The 20,332-nt window shown below is 37.9% G+C and overlaps 1 protein-coding gene across 1 annotated transcript in view; it reads right to left on the bottom strand.

The window, feature by feature from the left end:
- The window catches only part of LIN28B (lin-28 homolog B), a 93,979-nt gene that overhangs the window by 58,410 nt on the left and 15,237 nt on the right, over positions 1-20,332 (bottom strand). Inside the window, exon 2 of the mRNA XM_073673177.1 lies at positions 15,755-15,963. Within this exon, the coding sequence (XP_073529278.1) occupies positions 15,755-15,963 (209 nt within the window). The remainder of the gene's footprint in view (positions 1-15,754; positions 15,964-20,332) is intronic.

The raw sequence follows: 20,332 nt of genomic DNA, 5'->3' as shown, positions 1-20,332 counted from the left end.
TGGAAGTTTGGTTACACAGCCAGCCATCACAAAAAAAGCCATACCGTGTTTATGTATGTACAAATTTATGGCATATGTTACCTTGTGTGGCCATTTTCTGTTCACAACATATGCTGACCATGTGTATGCAGTGGACGGAACTATTAAACGCAAGGAAAACACAGACTGATATAATTCTGGATAATTATAGAATTAGTAAGCCATCAGTTAGATACCGGATTCTATTGGCATCAGGTAAGAATTTGTATTACACCTCAGTACATCTAAGTCATTGCAAAGCTATTCAATATGAGATGAATGGGATAAAATTATCTAATGTATATAACTTAACACCATCCTCTATACATAAAAAACGTGACTAAGAGCCTATCCCAAACATACAGCTAGAAATTGCACGACTGCCCTAATACAATAACCATATCTTGTTTCACTACTGTTCATAGAGTAGTGATATCAAGTAGCATTAAATTATTTAAAACCAGACCATTAGAATATTTTATTCCACCGTTCTCAAGTTTATCCACGAATAGTAACTTCAGCCAACCTCCTCAACATGCTGAAACATAGTAATTTTAGGTTTCTCATATAAGTATTATATGCTAGCAAAGAAAATACAAACACATAAAACGAAGAATACTGAGAAGGTCACAGCAACTGGCAGAGCAACACATACACTTCTGTGTAAATTGTACCTTCTACAAACCTGATTTTTTTTTCCTATTGAAAGAGTACATTAAAAGCGTATTGTTGACTTATCATAAAATATTAATAGCACAAGCTAATATAAGAAATTTTGTAATATATCTTAAATCAGAGAACTCTACTACTTTCTCCTCCTGGATGGATCTTTCATTGTCAAAACTCGCAATTCATGGATAAAATCTGTATTCAGATTATACAGATTTTCCCATTACCGAGATAGGAGACGGCAGCTGGTGCTCAAAGTGCTATGCAGAACTGTAACTACCATTTCAAGAGAACTTGCAGCAGAATGTCTGTCTGCTTCCTTCACAGGAAATGACAGTCGGTGATTTTAAAATTCTCCATTAGTAAAGTGAAAATCACGTCTCGACTAAGTACAGATTTTACCTATGAATTAAGAGTGAAAGATCAGTCCAGGAGGAGAAAGAAGCAGATGTCTGATAACATATATTACAAAGTTGCTTATTTTCAAGTGTACCATTTATGAAATAAAGATTACATTTCCGTTACTGTAAACTTTTTTTTCACCATATTACTATAAAAAAAAAAAAAAAAATAAAAAATAGCAGTTTATATTTACTTACCTACAATTGTGCTCTACATAGGACAACATAAAAAATAAGTAAGCCCAATTTTGTGGCTCTAAAGCAAGAGATAAGAAACTGAAATAGAGTCTAGGATGTGACATTTTCTATACTGCATTTTCAAGCTATAATTTAGTCTCCAAATGATTTGCGTTTGATTTCCTAATGCCTTTCCACTTTCTTTACATAAGAAACAGGTATAGCATTCTTTTGTCCTGATAGGATGCAATCCTATTTTTTTAGAATACATAACATAGCTCTAGAGACATAAGCCAATTCGGATGTCCCTTTGACATCTGCACTTTACACCCAAGAAGTCTCACAGTGAGGGCTCGTTTACATGACCATATTTTTGGTCCAAGTCCTATCCATGAAAAAAACAGGTAACACTCAGACCAATGTTATTCAATGGGGGAGTGCAGATAAAGGATTTATTTCACTAACCATATATAAAAAAAAAACAAAAAAAACAAAACAACCAGCAACAACACAGCATTTAATAGATTCTTCCAAAAATTGGATGCCATATGGAGCCACAGTATAGTGTATTTTTATTTTTTTATTTTTTTTTTTACAGATACATTGCAATTCTGTAACACAGGAAACTGTAAATGGTCTTGTAAATTATTATTCGCTGCAAAAAAAGGCACACGAAACAGATAGCATACGGACTGCACATGGATAACAAGTGGAAAAAAAAAATCAACCAATTTTTCTGGACGAAACTGACTGATATTTTTATACCATACACAATACACCGCAGGGGCATATTTATAAGATTATCTCCGCACAGGAACATTTTTTTAAACACATCCAATTATTATGCAGATTTATTATTACACATCCAATTATTATTATTCCAAGATCTATTGATTAAAATGAACTTTGAGTGACAACCCCTTTAACGAATGTATGTCCAGCTTTACAGCTGAAGGATATGGGGTTTCAGATACTAGAATCTTACACCTGCGAGTTCCTTGGAACTTCTTCCTAAAACCCAAAGTAATCCCAGAGTAATTATATATATGCAATATAATTGTGCCTAAAAGGATTACAATATTAATGAGCTATAAAAAAAATATTTTGGAGGTTAAAAGTCAGCATATTTTTTTTTTTACAGACTCCACAATCAAAGTTTTCCACCCTTTAACCCCTTTACCCCCGAGGGTGGTTTGCACGTTAATGACCAGGCCAATTTTTACAATTCTGACCACTGTCACTTTATGAGGTAATAACTCTGGAACACTTCAATGGATCCCACTTATTCTGAGGCTGTTTTTTGTGGTATATTGTACTTCATGATAGTGGTAAAATTTCTTCGATATGACCTGCGTTACTTTATGAAAAGAAAAACAAAAATGGAAATTTACCCAAAAGTGACACCATTCTAAAAACTGCGCCCCTCAAGGTGCTTAAAACCACATTCAAGAACTTTATTAACCCTTCAGGTGCTTCACAGGAATTTTTGGAATGTGGAAGGAAAAAAAAATTAACATTTAAGGCTATGTACACACATGTTGAGTTTTTTCAGCGTCACAAATCTGCAGCAAAACCCAACTCCGAAGGTTTTGTTAAGTTTTTTTCACTATCCTTTTGTCTCTTTATGCATGTACATAAAGTTCAGAGAAAAAAAATCTCATTCTGGTTTTGGCATAGTGGGGGAGGTGAATTGTTCAGGAATAGTTTAGACACTGGCAATGCATTGAGTTTGTATGACACTATTTACTTTCACACTATGTTGCACAGGTATTTTTCAATTTCACACGTAGCTCAGCTAATGTTTATAATATACACAAAACAAATTTAATGAAACTCTCCTAATACAAACAACCATCTCATTGACCAAGACAAGATGGTAAAATCACAAAAATAAATTACTTCCAATGGGTGAAAAACGCTGAAAGTAGTGACATGCTCAATTTTCCAAAAATCCAACCAAAAAAAAACAAAAAAAAAAACAAGATGTGTGAGCAGAGAATTTTGGTTTCTCATAGACTTTGTTGGTACTGCAAAACACAGCTGAAAATTTGCATAAAGATCGGCAGCAAAAAAATGCTGAAAAACCCAAACATGTGTAAACATAGCCTAACTTTTTTTTTTCACAAAAATGGTACTTTAGACCCAATTTTTTTTTATTTTCACAAGTGTAACAGGAAAAAATGGACCACAAAATTTGTTGTGCAATTTCTCCTGAGCAATCCGATACCCCATATGTGGGGGAAAACCACTGTTTGGGCACACGGCAGGGGAAGGAGTGCCATTTGACTTTTTGAATGTAAAATTAGCGGACACCATGTCGCGTTTGGAGAGTCCCTGATATGCCTAAACAGTGGAAACCCCCCACAACTGACCCCATTTTGGAAACTAGACACCTCCCTCAAGGAACTTCTCTAGATGTGTGGTGAGCACCCTGAACCCCCAGGTGCTTCACAGAAGTTTATAACGTTGATCCGTGAAGAAAAAAAAAAAAAAAAAAAAAAAAAAAAAACTTTCCACAAAAATGATCTTTTAGCCCCAATTTTTTTTTATTTTCACAAGGATAAGAGGAAAAAAATGGACCCCAAACATTCTTGTGTAATTTCTTCTGAGTACGCCGATACCCCATATGTGGGGAAAATACACTGTTTGGGTGCACAGCAGGGTTCAGAAGGCAAAAAGCATTGACTTTTTGAATGCAAAATTGGCTGGAATTTAGAGCGGATGCCATGTCGCATTTGGGAGAGTCCGTGATGCACCTAAACAGTGGAAACCCCCCACAAGTAACCCCATTTTGGAAACTAGACCCGTCAAGGACTTTATCAAGGGGTACAGTGAACATTTTGAACCCAGAGGTACGACACAGAATTTGATAAGATTACGTCATCATATTGAATAAGTTCTCATTAGTCTTGAGCGCAAGTGCTCGCTATTTCAGTTTGAATGGGGTCCTAGGGTATGCTTCATGTATCGAGGGTGCTCAAGTGACATGCTAGAGTCCCCACCCCGCATGTTTCACGGCTGTTAGACACCCCCAAAAAAAATAAAAAATCATGAGGGGAATCGCACATGCATGGCAGGCAATCCCCGTGTGTTTTTTTGGCTGTATTACAGCTGCGAAACATATGGGGCGGAGACTCGAGCATGTCACTTGGTGCATACCCGAGCACCCGATGCAAGCTTATGTAGTGAGCACTTGCGCTCAACACTAGTTGCCATATCGTCAACATTTTTTTTTTTTCTTTACTTTTGAAAAAAAATCTTAACCCTAACACAACCACAACCCCAGAGTTTATTTTTTTTAAGCCGTTCCTCATGTGGTATAAGTGATTAGACTACTTTATTCTCCGGGTTAGTGCAATTACAGCGTTACCAGATTCATATCGGATTTTTATGTTTGGCAGCTGTCACATACTAAAAGACGCATTTTCTTTGCAAAGACTAATTTTTGCAATTATTAGAAAAACATTCCAGGTTCCATCATGGATAAAAAGAGTTTATTTAAGTAATGGCAATTACATATAAAAATATTTAGCCATAGCAATGAGTTTCAAACGCAATATGCGTCCTTTGTCAAAGTACTAGTTTTTGCAACAATTTTTCCATATTTCGGCCGACAGTCATGTAAGGAGCTTGTTTTTTGCGGGACAAGGTGATGCTTTTATTGGTACCATTTTCGGGCATGTGACATTTTTTGATCACTTTCTATTCCGATTTTTGGGAGGCAGAATAAACAAAAAACAACAATTCAGTAAGGGTATGTGCACACGATGCAGAAATGCTCAGGATTTTTTCCTGAGAATTTCTGCATCTCCCTGGCAGGAAAAAACACATGCGGATTGTACATGCGTTTTCCTGCCAGGGACATGCAGAAATGAAGCGGTCTTCACTTTCATTTCCGCATGCGGGTTGACAAGCGCTTCCCAAGCGATTTTAGCAACACTTGGAAAGTGCTTGTCAACTTCACACTATATAAATCCATGCAACCGGCATGGATTTATATAGTGTGTTTGTCAATATTATATATATATTCCCTCCGTCCCAGCTGCCGGCAGTGGTACATTGAGGACCTGCCGACGTCAGCGTCAGGTCCTTCATTCAACCGCGAAGTGCCCGGTAAGCTAGGAGGATGCAGCGCGGGACGCCAGAAGGTGAGTGTGTGTGTGTATATGTATATATTATATATATATATATATATATATATATATATATATATATATATATATATATATATATATATATATATGTGTGTGTGTGTGTGTGTGTGTGTGTGTGTGTGTGTGTGTGTGTGTGTGTGTGTGTGTGTGTGTGTGTGTGTGTGTGTGTGTGTGTGTGTGTGTGTGTGTGTGTGTGTGTATGTATGTATGTATGTATGTATGTATGTATGTATGTATGTATGTATGTATGTATGTATGTATGTATGTATGTATATATATATATATATATATATATATATATATATATATATATATATATATATATATATATATATATATATATATATATATATATATATATATATATATATATATATATATATATATATATATTTTATAGGTACCTGGGTCTGGATGAGAGTCCTCTCATCCAGACCCGGGTACCATCCACACATTAGACCGCATGGAATGCGCATCTACATATACAGTGATGCGGATTCCATGCGTTCTAATTCAAGTCAATGGCGGCGAAAAAGCAGAGTTTCCACAAAATTAATGGACATGCTGCGGATTTTTGATTGCAGCGTTTACGCTGCGGAAAAATCCGCATCATGTGCACAGCACATGCGTATTTCCATTGGGGAACATTGCTGCCCTTCTACCATGCATTTTTAATGCGTTTCCGCAGCTGCAAAAATGCGTCGGAAACGCATTAAAAACGCATCGTGTGCACACAGCCTAATTGTGGTTTTTTTATGCCGTTCTGCGTGTGGTAAAATCGATAAGGTAGCTTTATTCTTTGTGTCAGTACGTTTACAGCGATACTACATTTATATCTTTTTATGTTTTGGCGCTTTTACACAAACTATTTTATAGAAAAAATATATATTTTTTTTGCATCGCTTTATTCTGAGAGCTGTAACTTTTTTATTTTTTGGCTGATTGAGCTGCATGGCAGCTTGTGTTTTGCAGGACAAGATGACGTTTTCAGCGGTACCATTTTTATTTACATTCGTCTTTTTGATCGCGTTTTATTCCATTTTTGTTTGGCGGTATGATGATAAAGCATCGTTTTTTTCTTTTTATTTTTTACAGTGTTCACTAAAGGGGTTATCTAGTGGGACAGTTTTATAGGTCAGGTCATTCCGGATGCGGCGATACAAAATATCTGTACTTTTAATTTATTTATTTTTTCACAATATTTATTTATGGGTAAGGTATATATTTTTTTTTTTGCAATTTTCTTCATTTTTTAAATATTTTTACAATTATTTTTTTTTCCACTTTCTGGCACTCTTTCACTTTTATATTTTGTACCACTTTGGGAACTTTAATTTTGTGCAGGCTGATCGCTTGAATAGCATAGAGATGCTGCAGCATCCCTGTGCTATGTAGGCTGTCAGCTCTGCACTGGCACAAGTTAGATAGATCGTGCTCAGTGCACCACCTAACTTCCTGATGCCTGGTGACTCGGATGTCGTCATGACAACATTGGGTCACCATGGCAACGACCAAGGTAAGAGGGGCGCTCTTACCTCTGCTTGCCCCGGAAATGCTGCGATCGACTTCGATTGCAGCATTTCGGGGGTTAATGTGCCAGGAGCACACATAGCTGACACCCGGCGGCGATCGCGCCCGCACAGCCTCTGTGCGGGCGTGATCACCAGGGCGTAATAATTCATACCTGGTCATTAAAGGCCCAGGGTGCAGATATGTATTACGTCCCATGTCAGAATGGGGTTAAAGTGTAACCTTCATTTTAATTTTTATTTCATAAATGAATAGTACATATGAATATCAACAACTTGGTAATATACCGTAACACAAATTTGCCTCTTTCTCCTCTATTCATTGTTAAAATTCTCAATTCAGGGGTAAAATTTGTTTTCAGTGAAGACAGACTTTCCCATAGGAGATGGCAGGTGCAAAGGATACACTTCTATGTAGATAGGAGGGGGAGGAGGAGGGAGAACTGCCTCTAGCTCATCCTCCCCTATACATTAAATCTCATCAGGAGCAACTGTCATCTCCATAAATTCTTTTAAATGACAGAGACCCTTTAAGAGGACTGTTCAAAATACGACACTGTGCTTGATGTCCAATAAACATTAAAATTCTACAGCTCAACACACACACACATACACACACACAACTACCCAGCAGGAGCACTTATGTACAATTTAAGTACTGTACTTTAGCAACGTTAAAAATAATGCAGATTATAATACGCCAACACTTTATTTTCTGAGCGTACTGTAACATGCAGCGGGAGGGCAGGGGGGGTAGCCTTGGGCGAGGTACCTTACATGAAAATGGGGTCCTGGCTGGGTGTGTGGGTTTAGTCTATGGGGGTGCTACGTGCTTGCAGGCCGCATGATGCCAGTGACTTCTGCTGGCCAGGACCAGGTGTTGAAAGGTTCAATGAGAGAGACCACCAGCCAACTATAAACAGAGCGGCGCCACCCCCATGACAGAAACCCAAAACACTGCCGGAAGGACCAAAGTTTATTTACTCCCGGCAGCGGAGCTCTAAGTGCGGGTGTCGGACGGGTTCAGAACGCTATTAACCTGCAGAATAACCCGCTATCTTAAGGCTAATAGTGTTTTGTTCACGTGACAGGTCCCCTCTAATTAAAAATTCCCTATCCTTCCCTCACTACACTATCTGCTTTATTTATTTTACCACTTCCTCTTTGATGACCCTTCACTTGACAATTTCAGTGCATGCTGGGTACTCAAAAGAGTTGATATCAGGGGGGCAAAGGCTGTGGTCACTGTTGCAGCTTTTGCCCCTTCCCTGAAGTTAAGCATTAGTGACGTCTGTTTCAGGGGCTGGGTTAGTCCATGCTCTACTGAGAACGTGTTAGTTGTCAATTCCGAAGGAGGCCCAGTAGGTTCTTGTCATTGCTCATATTGCCGAAGTGACAAGCCGGTAAGAGAGCGCACTTTTAGTGCGCTTTCTAAGAAGATTACACAGCGTCCAGGAAAAGCAGAGACCAGCCCTCTCAAGCGATGCCACTTGTGGGGGGAGGCGCTGGTCGTTGCTTTACTTAATCGCTCGTTCTTTTCTTACAACAGGAACTGACAATGCACTCTCTTCCCGGCTCGTCATTTCTGATCAGAGCCAGAGAGGGAGTGCACTGTCACTGATTAGATTAGGACATTAAATAAGAGAACTAGGATTAAAATAAATTTTAGTTTCAGTCCACCCCTTTAAGATGTTTCTATGGTTACTGAAGTACAATTAGAATCATTTTATAGTTTTTTAAACTTTTATTGACAAATCAAATAAGTTTATGCAAAGACCCAATATTTACAGTGTTGACCCTTATTTTTTAAGACTTCTGCAATTCACACTGGCAGCTGTATAATCAGTTTCTGGGCCAAATTCTGACTGATTAGAATCCATTCTTGCCTAATTAGTGCTTAAAGCAGTGGTCCCCAACTCTGCTTGTCGAGAGCCACCAACAGGTCATGTTTTAAGGATTTCCTTAGTATCGCCCAGGTGATAATTGCATCATCTGGACAGGCAAGAATTCCATCACCTGTGCAATACTAAGCACTGGAAACTGTACCACCCAGATTGCACTTGAGTCTTTCAATGCCTGATTAAGCAGATGAGTATCTCTAGAGGTACACTTTCACTTGGAAACGTGCTCCATCCAGTTTTTCGTGGTCTTTTCGAGTGTATCAGGGTTCAAAAGAAACCCCCAGTCCTCCCCAACAGATAAGTATCTCAGAGGGGATTTCCACCTATCTAAATGTGACAAATTACATTCGTTCTTCTGTATACCAAGCCAGACAGAAGTATAAAAAATATACAAGTGCCTTCCAAAATTATTCAGAATCGTAGTGGATTCTGAATAGTAAATATATTACATACACACACTAAGAATATTATATACACATTTTATAGTGCATACTAGACACAGGTTTTGATGAATATGTTAACGGCATGTTGATTGTGAAATATACATCAAGTACAATATACAAATAGGAGGTGTTAGCATGAGCCTTAAAAAGGGACAGCTGTTAATTATCAAGTCCTTGTTTTTGAGGGATATGTGATGTCAGATTCATATTATGTTGCTTTGCTATAGATTGCCGTGTTTATCACCACAATTCTCAGGCAAGACTCCCAGCCCCCACCAGAAGCTTGGTGAATTGGACCCTTCCCCCCACTGTAGTTGCCATGCGAGTTCAGAGAAAATATGGTAACATTCACTATCTTCAAAAACAAAGCTGGCATGACATGACAATATACCAAGATAATAGCAGCCAATGATAATTAACAATAACATTAATTAAGAAGCTATAGTCTACTATCTAACCTGATTCATTTTTTACTACATGATTAAAAAAAAAAAAAAGGTAAACACAAACAAAAGTAACAAGTAAAAACAGTCATAAAATGTATGCGTCTTCATAACCAGATGCAAGGTTACCTGCATATATTTAGAGAGTTTCTTTAACTATGCAGCCAAAGCAACCATTACAGCTTATGTATACATTTATTTTTACTATGAACACTTGACTGTCTCATTACAAATGAGCCCGTCTTTGCCATATTTATTTCCGGAACAAAAAAAACGTAAAAAAAAAAAAAAAATGGATTTTTTACGTCTGATTCATCCTGTGATTCACCTTCAACCCTATCTCTGACTCACTGAAGGGAAGTCACTTGATCAGAACATTGAGAAAAGCAGTGTTTTCTTTCCTTTCAGTGCAGTCTAGAGAAGAAAAAAAACAAAAACCTTTTTTGCCAGAGAAACAAAAGCTCGGTATTAGCTGTCCAGGGACATTCATGGGTGGGGCTTGCATGTCAAAAAAGCTGTAAAAAGGTTGAGGTTAAGCTTAACAGGGCCCCACTTTAACCTCCTGAATGCATCAGAAATGTGAATACTGCATCCACCTCCCCCAACAGGTTTCCTGCCACATTTAGTGTTCCTAATGATAAGCCAATAGAAGCATTCACAATCAGTGGCATTTTATAGTAAGCATGCACAAATAATTTGTCGCAATATAAACCTATAGATTTGAACATGGTTATTTCTTTTATAGCCTAGAAGCTGTACTGTAGCCTCTAAAGACTTGGGTGATCCATAAACCAAATGTTCTGCTGCAAGCAAACTTGTAAAAAAAAAAAAAAAAAAAATGTATAGAATTAAATATAAATAAATGTATTTATGTATACATATAAAATATATTAAAGAAAAATATTTATAAAAAAATTTGAACAAGTGTTTACATGTTAAAAGTATTACACTTTTGATGAAAGCTTTAAAAAAGAACACATAGGCGAAAGAGACATTAAAATCCCATTCCTACATAACAAAACCTAAAAAGGAAAAAAAAATATATACCGTATATAAAACTTTAAAAACATACCTATATTATGCCAAGAATTTATTAAAATAAAAATGGTTAAGTCCAAAATATAGATAAAAAGTAGAGTTTTCCTAATCTTGCATACGCTGATTAACTCACAGGCAATCAGGCTCAAAGTATTTTTTTTAGCATAATATAAAAGGCACAATGACAGGAAAAATAATGTAGAAAATATGCGTTTCCTGAGAAGCTACACAAATCAAATATAGAAGAGCTTTGCCAAATCGACTAAAACTGCAAAAATTAATAAATAAAATAAAGGGTTAAAGAAAAACATAAACGTGCCAAAGGAAGTAGTAAGCAATGAACAGCTATGACCCGCAACTTCCCTAGTTTGATCAAGAGAGTCTGCAACCTGAGCCAAAGGGTGCAAATTCCTCCCATTCAAAAGATCTTCAATGGAGTGGGGGGAAGGAATGTTAACCCCTGGGCTGCCAAGCACAAACTAACAACAAATTGGTTCATATGACAGAACACATGGCTGTACGACTATAGTAAAGACAAATGGTAGAGCTCTGGATTTTTCTACCGATGTTAAAACGTCAAAAGCTCTTAAAGCTTGAAATAAGTCAGCGAGTCATTTCCCATGGATATGGACAGCTATGTAAAGCACATCACTCCATGTATGAGCCAATCAATGGCACTCCTGCGCCACGAATGAAGAATAATTTATACTCCTACACAAAAGTCTGGCTAGAAGGAAACATTTTTACTATGCCATCACTAGTTACAAAGATACATCTAATAAAGAACGTGTATGGCGCTGCGGGATAAAGTAGACAATATATTCCTGAACAACAAATCTACAATACACAAGGGGAGAACATCTGGAGCAACCATTTGCATTACTGACGATTGCAAGACACAACATATCAATGAGGAAATTGTTCAACTCCTGCCTAGAAACATGGCCGATTTATGCTATTGGCAGCTCTAGAACTGGTCCGACTGCGCTCAGCTCTTACTAGCTTTATTTTATTTGCACATATATAATCTTATATACTTACAAAATATTATTAAAGTTTAAATATGTCACATACATGGTCCATAGATCTCTTTGGAAGACCTAAAAAAGAATGTCATGTAGTCCAGTGCAAAATTACATGCAAATTAACAAATACTAGTGAATAGATATAGATATATATATATATATATATATATATATATATATATATATATATATATATATATATATATATATATATATATATATATATATATATATAATTTTTTTTTTTTTTTTTACAGAAAATCATCTGTGCTGATAATGTGTTCTCAATAATAAATAATTGAGAATATATTGATCTAATTCATGCCAACAGAAAATAGCTCCTGATAAGCTTTTTAATAATAATATTTTTTTTTAAATGACAATTTGATATTTAAGAAACAAACAAAAAAACAAACAGCATTTCATTCAGCACAGTAACAATTTTAAAAACGACCACCAGTTAAAATAAGCAATATTGAGCCTTCTTTTAGAAGAAATTTTAATATATTCAACTTAGGTTAATATTAAGAGGGAAAAAAAAAGGATAAAAATGCCTCTAAATTAAGGAAAATCAAAAATAAGCAAAACAAGGACATTAAACAGACTGTTTAGAGAGTCATGCCAAAGCAGCATTAAAAGGACTGTCAAAAAATGCTTGACACGTTAATGCCAGCACAAATATTGTTATCGGCAGCACAGCGTCGTCTGTAAACGTACATGTGCTGCCGATAACATGATATCTATGGGCCAAGAACAAGTGTATTAACGAATTCTTCGGCGCACATAGAATTCACTGCTGAAAATTCTATCTAAAGGTCATTAAATGACTGCCGATCGTGGTTGATAAATGGTCACGGTCGACAGGTGTAAATGCACCTTTAGAGTATGTGGTCTTATTCACAGACATCCTGGACAATGTGTGACAGGCATGGACAAACACTTGGCAGTATTATGCAGGTAAAAAATAAAAATAAAATCAGTGATAAACACAATTCATTTACATTTCCGGTTTCTAGCTGCTACAATATGTACAAATGTTATATATAAATAGCATTCAAAACAATAGTACATTTTTGTTATTCAGTTAAAAACTATGAACTCCCAACCATGCTAGGGTAGAAATAATAGTCGGCTGACGATAGTAGAGATGCACGGTTGTACCAAAATACACTCAGCAATAGAATAAATTGAATCTTTTAGCCCACTTCCCATTGGATCTTAATATACACCATTTGGTGTTGCAAAATTTTTTAAAAAAAGTTGCCAGATTAAATATACAGCACAGAAAAGAACATGTTCAAAACAAATAATGATTACTTATCTGTATTTCTCTCCAATTAGCTTTAATGAGCAATAAACCATTTGAGCTTAATAGGAGAAAAAAAGAAAGAAAACTTATGCCATAAGAATTGCTGATAAACGTCAAGAAACATCAATACTCAACCTCTATACTGCCAAAGTACAAAAAAATTGTCAATTTACAATCTTATAGGCTAGAACATGCTAAACCAGGGGATAATCTAGTAATTTCAGTTTTTGCATCAAGTTATAGTAGACCTGGCTATGTGTAGGAAATAAGTCTTGAGACCGCATAACGTAAAAGAAGCAACAAATTCTACATTGAGGACAGAAAATGTCCAAGATGGTTTGTAGACAAGACATTGCAAGCTGATGTATGTAATAAATAACTGGCTCCCAGAATATACCATACATAGAAGTTAGGACATACAGCACCTAGATAAGCCAATAATTGCAACTGTCAATGCTCAGTAGGTTGTTTCTAGCAGATCTGTGGAGTCGGTAAGCCAAGCCTCCAACCTCAAGACTCCTCAGTTTCCCCAGACTCCGACTTCCTCATACATGGCTCATGTTTAAGTCCTAAATTTACTGTAGTAAAATGGTAACATCAGGCTTTATCACCATTATGATACAATAATCAAGCTATTTTCTGTTCACTCTAGCAGTTCTGAGATAAGTGCAGGCATTGCTTCCCAGTGCCTTTTTCCTCTGATCTGTAGAGGAGGAGCTTCATTACTGAGCGTGTACATAAAGTGCAGCACAGATTTATCTCAACTAAAAGTTTAGATCCTTAGATCAGAAGTAGAACAGACATTTATAGGATATTTCATAACTTTACCAAATTCTTATGAAAAAATATTCAGCACATACAGCATTGAACTACTGTACCCAATTTATTATATATTTTAGGCGTCCGAGTCAGTCCATTTTATTAAGATTCCGACTCCACAGCACTGGTTTCTAGTGCTACTAACTAGCGCTGAAAATACAATTTAACACACAGAATGTAAAATTTTTGTTTAAATAACCGTAGACTGTCCACATCAACAGATAAAGTGACCAAGTCTACAAGTTATACATTAATATTCCAAAATACTCCACATCCCTATCAGTTTTAGAATTAAACTGAAGCATTTGATAAACTAATTTACCAATCATGAAAATAGATAGTTACACAAAGACAGTCTTCATCTCTTACTTTACGATCTCATAAATTTGCTTTATAGATGAATAAAAAAAAATATCAAACAATTTTACAACCGTGGGGAGGTTTAAATGAAAAAGGAGCTAAAAAACACACTGATAGCCATCTGATCTAGGAGAGATTGAGGTAACAAGATCTAAAGAAAAAAAATACATCATGCTATGGACTGGCACATATCACTAACTGCAGGAAGGAGCAGGAAGAAGAAAAGAAAAAAAGAAAAGAGTATGAAAAAAACAAAAACAAAACTCAAATAGAAAAATAATCTCCCCACACGTTTGATTTCACACTCAACACCTATTTGTTGAGAAAGACAAAGCAACTGAGAGCCGGGCCTTGGCCTAAGCTACAGCAAAGAGCAGGGATGTCCCCATGTGACCTGTCAAGCTCCATGTCACCAGAGCTTTGTTTCTTTGCGGCAGCGTTTTGGCCCCAATCAGGGCAATCACAAGGGGATATAGGTACAGGATGGGTGGGACAAGGAGTACTATTAAATAATGAGCGTAAAAAATCATTTGCAGTGTTCATATTAGTTAACATCATTCATAAGTGAACTTGTCGAAAAAGTGGATATAGAACAATCTAATTTCTAAGTCTATATTTTATATCATAGTTTTTTGCTTTTTTAATGATAGCACCAATGAACCACAATCTAATCTGAATAGATTTACCCTATATCATGGAAGTATTAATAGCCCATACATGCAACACACAGAAATGGAGAAAACTATGTACGCCCTTTACACTGTATCTGGAAACACCCATGTGCTGAAGATTGCAGTATCTTACATTAGCCAGGGAGAAGGTACAAACCATGTACACAGTCCACACAAAGTATAAGCATGAACCGCCTGTGGCCACATGCTTGCTTGACTTCAATGCCCTTAAAGAGGCAGTGCTGGAACTCATGAAATTTCCTGCTGTTCACAACCAGAGTAAAGGCAACATGGCCCTTTTAAAGCACAGCCATTAAGTTTATGATTATTGACTTCATGTCTTTTGGTGGCGGTTAGACTTTTTCTTAGACCAACATTATCAATCTGAAGAAATAAAGCAGCCTGATTTCTTGTTCTCTTGGTGTAAAACAAGACATTTAGCATCAAGCAGTGTGCTTGCTGAAAAAGCTATTAATTAGGAGATGTGCGGCAAATCTTATGTAGGCAAATCATAGCACATTACACTTTTCCATTACTTTCACAAACATTACAAAGTTATTACAACAAAAGGAAAATTTGGTGTTCTCAAATAAGACTCTGGAGAATGGAGGAATACTTGCTCAAGTATGCTTACATGAATTCCTCCTCACTCCAGGGACAGAGAATTGAAAAACAACCAGCAAGCAAAGGCACAAAAGATGCTTCACTACATGCCCAGCAGTACAACGTCAAAATGGGTGGTTTAGCCATGTCACAGTGGGTGGCTGACAGAGGGGGAAGGAAAAGGGTTCACTTACTTGGTGTACAAATACATCAACAGGGTTCTCCAAGGGACTTCCCTCCCGACTGGTCATAGAGATGAAACCAAATCCCATCCGCACATTGAACCATTTGCAGTGGCCTGCACCACGCAGGACCTGTATGTCCTCCTCCTCCTCCTCCTCCTCCTCTTCCTCCTGCTCAGGCAGCTTTCCTTGTTCTTCTCTGCCACCTTTACCAGCCCCTCCTGGATAAGAGAACATAATGATATTAATACAGCATTGATGCCATCTCTGGGCACCTAACTTCTAGCTACCTAACATAACCCAGGTGACTTCGCCCAGGAAGCTCTCACGTAGGAGATCTCACGCAGTGACCAACGTGTGTGAGGGGTGTGTGATGTTGGAGGGGGCTGTTTGCACAACTTCGTATTGCATGTGCATGCAGCGCACATTGCTTGTGTGTTGACTACCAAAAACCAGGACAAATAGAGAATACGTCCTTAGGGTTACGTGTGGGAAACAAAGTGTGAGGTAAGCAGCAAGGACACTGCAAACAATAGCCTCTCTCCTGACCCGCCACCAGAGTCAAGGAAGCTCTATACACTTGTTATGTTACAAGTAGGTTGTAGAAGCTCCCTCCCCTGCTAATGCCTCTGCCTCAGCCCACTGAAAAGCAGCGATTGTCTAACAGATAAACATTACACACTAGAAGAAAATACAGGGCCAAGAACCTTTGGCCATGCCAGCGCCTGCTTCACAAATGACAGATGAGAGGTTTCCTCGGTGCTGGGGGTGATCTGCTGTATCAATGTGACATCCTGATTTGGAGCAATCCTAAATTTAGCTTGCATGGTCTATCGTGCTCTTCCTCCTGTGCTGGTCCCTGTGCTGCGCTCGCTCCCCAGCACACGTGACTGTCAATTACTTGTCTCCTTGTTACTAATATCACCATAGTGCATGTAGGGGCTGGCAGTGACTGCTCTCAGCCAATAGGCGCTTGATGGTACAACAGCATGGAAATCATTTATGAATGAAGCCCTAAACACACGTGCAAGTCTTACACATATACACTGGTGGATAGCAGACACACGGGTCAGTGCTCTGCACTGGTTACCTCCTCCAATGTGACTCTTATTACACTATTAATACACAGCTGACAATCTGCACACTATACCCTCACATCTAACATGTGTATATGGACTAATGCATGCGACTATATACACCCTTCTGCTCCTGTATATTTAGCACTATACAGAGACTTGACTTTTGAACTTCTAACCTTAACATTGCCAGAAGATAAGGAAGTAAGATCTTAAGTAAAACCTGGGTATTATCAGACTTTTTTTTTCTCCTTTTTAGATGAGGGGAAGAGGGGTGGGGGTTTGTGTAAAGGCGGGTGCTGGATCCAACTTCACAGGTTTAGACTGCCATCTCTTTCCGGAGAAAGGGATGTGATTAATGACTTCCTAAATGAGAGCCTTGGATTGGAAAGGGAACAAGAAAGAGTACCTCAGTAGAAATAGATTGCTTGTGGAAGTTGGTTTACGAAAAAAAAAAAAAAATCATAATGGACTGGTATAGCAAGGGCAGGAATGCCTGAGAGGGGCACACGTCATCCACTAGGACAAGTGTTTATAAAGTTAGCAGTCAGAGAGCCATCAAGGTAATTTCAGAAATACTGGGGATGCAAGGGTTCACTTGTTCTGCTGCGGATCTAGCAGTTCTCTAAATGCTGAGCTCTGTTTAACCCCGCCCACATCACTGATTGTGATGTACACTGTGGATACGCAGAAAGCTGCCAATCAGTGGTGGGGGTGGAGTTATATGGAGCTCATAAATATGGAGGACTACATGGCAGCAGGTTTACTAGTCCTCGAGTGATCATCTCCTGCTGATAAAATGGCGCATTTGATTAAAACTACAGCAAGCATCACAGAAAGTGACATCACTGGAATCTGTCTCTACAATATTGTGCTCTCAGATGGGGTAGCAAAAACCTAGCGACTGATTCCCTTTAAGGAATCACTATTTTGGATACTAGTCAATCATAAAAATAGGCAGTGTTCAAGATGGGGTGTCCACGAAGGACTGCAATATCAATCTGACATTTTGCCTCATTGTAGACCAGATCTTATTTACTGTCTGTTTAGATAAGTCATGGATTGCTGATCTTCGTTTTCAGTAGACAGATCCACTGCCAGCTAAGGTCAAAGCTATTGCTCATATCAATAGGAAACTTATAGCCCTCAGTATTTATATATTGTCTTGGCTGCTCCCCCAGTACAATACCCATATAAACATTTATAGGATGTGATTTGTGCATTAATGCCTCATCCATACCAGTCCATTATGGCTTTTACCAACATCCTGGAGCAATCCACGTTGACCGAGGTCCTTTTTCTTGTTCCTCTTCCAAATCTAGGCTCGTATTTAGGAAGTCATTAATCACATGCCCTCCCTTTGAAAGAGATGGCAGTGAAAACTTGTGAAATTGGATCTAGTATCTGCTTTTTCCCAACCCCCTTGTGTAAGGGGGAAAAAAAAAAAATAATCAAATACATTTTTTTTTATTAGTAATAGAAGTCACATTGGAGTAGGTAAATGTTACAGAGCGCACTGCTGTGCCAGGCAGCAAGGACACAGATATCGGTCATCCACCAGTGTATGTGTGTAAGACTTGCAGACATGTTTAGGATTCATAAATGATTTCTGCAGTGGTGTGGAATGAGGAGCCTATTGGCCAAGATCATCTAGTGTCAGTTCCATGGAGAAATTGCTAAGATGGAGGCATGTAATTAACAGTCACGTGTGAGAATGAGTGGGCCAGTGAGAGAGAACACTGCTGGAAGGAGTGCATGCTAGAACACGCAAGCTAGTCAGAGATCCAAACCAGGTGGTCACAATGAGATTTGCCCCCAGTCAGGGTAGTTTTATAAATACTGGAATTGCAAATTTAGCATTAAGATGAGCAGGATGACCTTAGCTGTGAAGACGAGAAATCAGTGGGTGGCAGTCCCCTGGAAATGAAGGGCATCAGAACACCAATTATTGTTACAATTGTGGGGACATACTAATTACAAAAAAACAGCCAGCATATAATTAGATATAAATCAGGTCTGCACTAATGTGAACATGTCACATTGGAAATGCAGCGCCAGAAGATGAGCAGAACGATACACCGGTTGGTACAAAAGTATTCAGTAGAACTTTATATTTTGTTCATGTAGGCCTCTGCTCGGTGTCTGCCTTTCAGTCATGTAGGCGGTCCTATCCAATGAAAGACCGTACTTCTATATATACACTAGTTTCCCACAAACTTATATCAATCTTCTGCTCTACAGGATGCTGCTTGCAGATTGGATTGAATTTTTAATGTGACAAGTTCACTTAAGAGAGTTTTTATTCCATAAGGAGCAATGAATAGCAACAATGGAAGCGCTAACTTGTAAGCTTGCTATAAACAAAGGCTACAATGTAATTGTGCGGACTACAATTTAATAAACTTGATAAAAAGGCCACAGGGAAAACGTGTGCGTTAGATGAAGCACAGCTGCTTTACCGTCAATTGCCATATCCCCCTCCATCCTGCTTTTCCTACCACTACAAAATGTTAGTGGCCGCATTTAGAAAAGGAGAAAATTCCAGCAATCAGACAAGTGAAGCAGAAGCCTAATCCTGAAATTCCTTTGCAGTCTTGAACCGTAAATTTGCAATAAATTGTGTTTGCCATAGGAGTCCTATATAGATCTGGCATGTCTGGTCCTAATAAGGATGTAGCACGACTCCACATGAGAGAATGGGTAATATGCAAGCAATAGATGGTATACAAGTGGGCTGCACATCGCATGTATCTAGTTTGGACCGGAACTCAATTACTAGATAGGTAAACTGGGACAGGTTCCATTTTTCTTTCTAAAACAATGATTATATGGCATTGGAGGGGTACAGAGAGTGAATCTGCCAAAAGCAGATGGTGGGACGGCTTGTATACTTTTTTTGATCAAAAATAGTTCACTAAGTACCCTATATTTATTATGCAACTTTGCTTTACATTTATATATAATGATGGTAGGGTATGAGATATATTTTTGTCTTTTGTAGGTTTTGTTTCTTTTTGCTAGTGTGAACATGCTCCTATTTCTTGCATGTCTACCATCTTAGACCTCAGTTCACATTGCTTGGTTTTTTGTCTTGTTTGCATTCTGTGCAATTTAAGGGTGTGGCATCCCCTTTGTTGAGCTGACTGGTATATATATAGCTTACCACGGGCCTGGGTGGTCTGGAGTTGGGACCCAGTCCTATTTGTCTACCCTTTTATATGCATTACTTCAACTTTGATATACAGTAAGGTTTTTAATATAGGCAGTATAGGTACCGTCCCAATTTAGGGTCACCTTGCCGCTGGTGGGACGGCTTGTATACTTTTTTTGATCAAAAATAGTTCACTAAGTACCCTATATTTATTATGCAACTTTGCTTTACATTTATATATAATGATGGTAGGGTATGAGATATATTTTTGTCTTTTGTCTTTTGTAGGTTTTAAAAGCATTATCTAGTAGATACTCAGCTGAGGCTAATGGCTACTTAATGCCTCACTCACTGCTGTTAGAC

Source organism: Phyllobates terribilis, unplaced genomic scaffold (assembly GCF_046119375.1).
Source record: "Phyllobates terribilis strain yellow unplaced genomic scaffold, ASM4611937v1 Scaffold_3__8_contigs__length_932513732, whole genome shotgun sequence".
Classification (NCBI taxonomy): Eukaryota; Metazoa; Chordata; class Amphibia; order Anura; family Dendrobatidae; genus Phyllobates; species Phyllobates terribilis.
The sequence above is the reverse complement of the archived record's forward strand: the minus strand, read 5'-3'. Positions and strand labels throughout refer to the sequence as shown.